We start from the raw sequence: 5,592 nt of genomic DNA, 5'->3' as shown, positions 1-5,592 counted from the left end.
GGACTTGGGGGTACTGGTGGATGAAAAGCTGGACGTGAGCCAGCAATGTGCGCTCGCAGCCCAGGAGGCCAACCGTATCCTGGGCTGCATCAAAAGAAGCGTGGCCAGCAGGTCGAGGGAGGTGATTCTGCCCCTCTACTCTGCTCCAGTGAGACCCCACCTGCAGTACTGCGTCCAGCTCTGGAGCCCTCAGCAGAAGAAAGACACGGACCTGTTGGAGTGGGTCCAGAAGAGGGCCACGAAAATGATCAGGGGGATGGACACCTCTCCTGTGAAGAAAGGCTGAGAGAGTTGGGGTTGTTCCGCCTGGAGAAGAGGAGACTTTGGGGAGACCTTATTGAGGACTTTCAGTACTTAAAGGGGGCTTATAAAAAAGATGGCAGCAAACTTTTTAGCAGGGCCTGTTGCGACAGGACAAGGGGGAATGGCTTCAAACTAAAGGGGGGTAGATTTAGACTAGATCTAAGGAAGCAATTTTTTATGCTGAGGGTGGTGAAGCACTGGAAGAGGTTGCCCAGAGAGGTGGTGGATGCCCCATCCCTGGAAACATTCAAGGTGAGGTTGGACGGGGCTCTGAGCAACCTGATCTAGTTGAAGATGTCCCTGCCTGTGGCAGGGGGGGTGGACTAGATGACCTTTAGAGGTCCCTTCCAACCCAAATGATACTATGATTCTGTGATTCTATGATTCATAGTCTTGGTATCTATGTCCCAACACATGTTAGGATGGCATTTCAATAATTAAATATGCATAATGACTTACATATAGTGTCCCATGCCTTTTTTGGAATTTCTTTGATTCTAAACCAGCCTTTAAGATCACTGCTAACCATCCTGGTTAGTCCATACAGACTCCTCGAAAGCATGCTTTTCGCATACACTTATCTGTGTGTACAAATTACATTATATAAGGTTGAGCAAATAAGCATTGTATGTAGCAACTCAATGCCCTACCTGCATGGGTGATAAAATCTGTCTCCTGTTCATCCCCAGTCTCTACAATTGCACAAATAGAAATGTTGAAAATGTGAGCGTATTAGGAGTCCTATCTATTTCTTTGTTAGTTGTAACTCATAACCTTAAAAATTCAAAATCCATTGTGTGAGTGCCTGGAGACAAGGCAGATCAAATGCATATTGATGCACAAATGAGAAAAAAGACTCTCCTTGCTGTGCTTCTGCTTTCCTTCCTTCTTCCATGAAAGCATCTTAGGGGATTTGCAGGCCATGTGGTGCTGGTGCTCGGCAGAACATTCCCCATGGCTCTGGCAGCAGCGTGATGGCTCAGTTCAATTTCTAGCAACTGCCAAGGCCACACAGAAACGCCAGAAAACAAAAGCACAGACTTGACTGAAATGCCTGTATTACAAAAAGAAAATGAAAAGCAAACCACGACCCCTCTGCAGTTGAAAGGAAGGATAAAACAAAAAGAAAGGATGAGCTAACATGTAAGCTGCAACAAACCAGAGGAAACTCTACCTCAAGGAACCCTTTCAGGAGCAGAGGGAAGAGGAGAGGAAATGAACAGGGGAGGCACTTCCCAGCAGTGAAGGAACTAAATGTAGCTTCAGCTCAAACCTTTCCCAGAAATGCCTAGAACAAATTTACCACATAGTCCAAATGACTGAGAACAGGGAGCGATGCCATCGAGACAAAATTATGCAAGCCCTTCAATCCAATAAGCATTCATTGGATGTGGAGTGTATCACTGTCATTTTACAATTCTGAATCACATAAATACACCCCAATTATTAATGGTGATTGTTAGCAGCTCCATTTTAATTGGCTCACATGCGCTAAGAGCAGAACTGATGTATCATTTAATTTTTTATTAGGCCAGTAATCTTTATTAATACAGTGAAAATTTAAGTGCACTGAGAATTGATTGAACGCTCTCAAAAAAATTATACTTGGAGTAGGTATTTCACATGAAACTTTAAAAATACACAATTAAAATCTATTCCCCTCATTATTCTTTCCTGTGTCTTTTGCTGGGTGATACGAAAATGAAGGCAGGGTTGTTGAGAACTAATTACCTTTCATCCTTTTTTTCAGTTAACGTGACCCTTTGTACCGTGGGGCTCAGTGCTGGGTTTCTGCATCTGGTTGTGTGTATGAAATGCTAGTGTTTTACCTCATCTATAGCAATTTTTATTGTATCGAAATAAGAAAAATAGCCTGGAACTGGGCTTGTCCAAGTTTTAGAAGAATACTTCTCTGAGCGCTGGTGAAGGCTCAAAGGTTCTTGGAGCCAACCGCTCAAACTGATGCTCCCATCATTGCCCAAGCTGCTCTTTTCTTGGCTAAGCAAATGCAGCTCCTAAAACCTTTCCTCAAGGTGACGTTTTTTTACATTTTCTCCAGTTCCTGTTGCTTTCCCATCTGTCTAAATCTTTCTTAGAACACGGTGAATAGACTCGATTCCAGTCCTCCAGAAGGAGAAAAAGAGCAGAGTAGCTCTCCCATGTGCCTTACAAGCATGAGGATTGCCCCTCCTTGCGGTGTTTTGTGCTGTGCTGGGAAGTTTTCCATCCCTTGTTTTTGTGTGTGAGGTATGCAGTATTTAAGAGTGACAATGTTTACATTTGTCTAATGTAATATGGCAACAACAGTGACTTCTAAAATATTTCCCACGGAAAAATACAAATGTCAACTCGACTGTATCTCCATTCAGCATCTACCTTTTCTTTTCTTTAAATGAGGATCAAAGTAGTGGCCAGAATGTCAAAATGTGCACCTGCTTTCTATATATTACACACAGAGAATTTGTGCGCATCTCCATGCATGTACACAGACTTCGGTTATGTAGTTTCTGTGTATGTCATTGACAGGGGAAGTTTTTTAAGAAATCCTCCTCATTCTGGATGTGTCTAAAGGATTTTTAAATGGCCCAACTAAGGTACTCAAGGAGAAATGTGCATGTATTTGCAAAATAAATTTGGGGTTTTCCTCTTTTTGGTGGCAGTGGGCAAAAGGACTGGACTCCTTTTCAGTCCAGTCTTCCAGATAAATATACATGGTAGCAGTGGTACATAACTGGTATAACTGATAGTCACAGATTAATTATTACTCAGTTGCTTCAGTCTCAAAAATGAGATTGTCCTTTTAAGAATAAGTTACAGTGTGGAGTGTTTGCAGAAGGCATGCAGGCAGCACAAGAAACCTCCATGGGTAAGCACAGTTTCAGTACAAATTTGTTAAGTACTTCTCAGTTTTATGCACTTTGAGCCCTAGTGTGTGACCTTCTCTACAACAGTGTCATTGTGTCAAAGTAAGAACAAACATTGGAATAGAGCGTGCCTGAGTTTTCAAGAAATATTGCTCCAAAGCCCGTGAGAGACTCATACAGAAATAATTTCCTCTTAATACAGTTGATCTCTCTTGCCCTGGTAGGAGGGAAGAAGCAGTCAGACCAAGTTTTGAACTTCTCAGACTTTTTTCCCTCAGTTTCTTTGCATGAAAATCTTCCATACAGACCTACTTTTCATAATTAAGCAGAATATTTCAAACTTTGCTGCTTCTAAAGCTGTTCGCAAAAAGAATAGTTCGTTCCAGGATGCGGCTCTCTACCCTGTAAAAAGTAAGTTCCACCAGTTTTATATAACTAATGGTCAGTCTCAAGCCCTTCAGTTTCTAACTAAGAGAGCTAAACTCCTCACCCCCGTGATGTTGGAAGCTCTATTCCACAGCCTGGTTTAACGTGAAATGTTGCTGCTTGGTTTTGCAGATCCGAAACGTGGCAGCCAACCTCTGTGTGGACAGTAAACACGGAGCCACAGGGACTGAGCTGAGGCTAGACATCTGTGTGAAGGACGGCTCAGAACGGACGTGGTCACACGAACAGGTATTTTATCGGTGGAAAGAGAAATGCAGTGTAAAATTGTTGCTTCTCTTTTCCAGTTTCCAAACATTTCTCTGAGGGCTGCTCCTTTTCCTAAGGCAAAGCAGGGTGTAGAAATAATTTGTGAATGATTGCTGACCTTAATGGCTTTTACAAAGTGCTCTTTAACATAACCTCAGAAATTCCAACCACCACCTGGGCTGTATAGTCTTCTTAATCTCCCAAAGGAATTGCAATGCCCAAAGAGCTTTTGGGTGCCCCTTTCTCCCCCGCTGTGTCATGAAAACATGTTGATTTTGGTTCAGTTACTGGAAAATATTTTAAATATAGTACCTGGGCTTGTAAAGCTCCAGTGGTTGTCTGCTTTCATCTCAATAAGCTCAATAAACGGTTATATTTTAAATTAATATGAGATATAAGCGAGATAAATGGGTAAAAGCTAGAAAGGAAGAGTTTCACAAAGACAAGGGATGATAAAGACTCAAAAAAAGCTTTTATCTAGGCTGATTAGGTAGAAAAACATTACCTTTCAGGAGTACGGAGGAGAAGAGCTCTGATTTGTACTCATTGTGGCTGTGAGTGCCTTAGGAAAGGGATCACAACCCACAGGCTGTGGGTCTGGCCAGAGTGAGCAAAGAGAATCCAGATGAAAAGTACAACCTAACCATTTATTAACAATTTTAGTGAACGTGCCTTTCACAGGGCAAGGTCCCAGATTAGAAAAACTTCCCAATGCTGAGGAGAAAAATTGACCTGGTAGTCACACATGGCACTTTGTAAAAGCTTAAAAGCTCATGAGAGAGGAGTTCTGAGGTGTATTTGAAGTGCTGAGGTCAAGAAATCATTCTCTGAGGATACTGAGAAATGCAGGGGGAGAGGTGCAAGCGAATGAAACGGAGAAGCTGAAGGATGATCGCAATTTAGGTAAGTGCCAACATGGGAAAAAGAAAGTTGCTGAAAGAAGGCTTCTTCACGTAGCTACCAAAGATGTAGCACAGCGATAGGATGCCAAGACTAGATAAATATAATCCCGTTTTGTTTACGAAAGACATCCAGTACTTCAAGCAATTAATTGAAGGAAGTTGTATGGTCCAGACTAGATCATCACAGTGCTCTCTGGCTTTAAAATCTGCAAACCTGAAGAGCTCCAAACCCTCCTCAAGAAGGGAGTGAGTCCTGAGGCTGCCAGAGATGAGAGAAAGGAGGGAAGAAAACTGGATGAAAAGGTGAGAGAAGAAAAAAATTTAGCAGGGAAAGCAGGGAAAAGGGAGACTTGAAATATCCTTTGAAAGAGTAAGTGCCTGTGAGGAAGGGGAAGGGACGCAAAGGGAGAAGGATGGGGAGGAATCTGTGTTTCAGTGCACTCCGATGCATTGCGACGTTGGGGATCAGACTCGATGTAAAGGTCTCATTCTATAGTAACAATGAAAAGTGACTTCATTAAAATAAATAGGGTTAAGTTAGCACGAAAGAAGTTCAGCCGACCAGCTCCTCAGAGCGCAGAACCAGAACTAGGAAGCCTCAAGCGTAGCCGCGCTTGACGAGCGCTCCAGGGACAGACAGCATGAATTGTTTCCGCCGGGCGGGTGCGGAACAGCGCATACCTTCTCCCTGCAGGGACACCGCTCCCACCGGAGCGCTACGGTTGCATCGGGAAGGGTCAGCCAAGACCCAAGCCAAGCCATTTCATCCAGCTGGCTGACCAGTTCGGTGACCTCTCAGGGCTGCCGAGGAGGGGCGGGGGTGATGCCCG

At 43.5% G+C, this 5,592-nt stretch overlaps 1 protein-coding gene across 1 annotated transcript in view; it reads left to right on the top strand.

The window, feature by feature from the left end:
* The window catches only part of GALNTL6 (polypeptide N-acetylgalactosaminyltransferase-like 6), a 320,798-nt gene that overhangs the window by 303,094 nt on the left and 12,112 nt on the right, over positions 1 to 5,592 (top strand). The window contains exon 10 of the mRNA XM_009330734.1: positions 3,726 to 3,842. Within this exon, the coding sequence (XP_009329009.1) occupies positions 3,726 to 3,842 (117 nt within the window). The remainder of the gene's footprint in view (positions 1 to 3,725; positions 3,843 to 5,592) is intronic.

Source organism: Pygoscelis adeliae, unplaced genomic scaffold (assembly GCF_000699105.1).
Source record: "Pygoscelis adeliae isolate BGI_AS28 unplaced genomic scaffold, ASM69910v1 Scaffold167, whole genome shotgun sequence".
In the NCBI taxonomy this organism is placed as follows: domain Eukaryota; kingdom Metazoa; phylum Chordata; class Aves; order Sphenisciformes; family Spheniscidae; genus Pygoscelis; species Pygoscelis adeliae.
The sequence above is the reverse complement of the archived record's forward strand: the minus strand, read 5'-3'. Positions and strand labels throughout refer to the sequence as shown.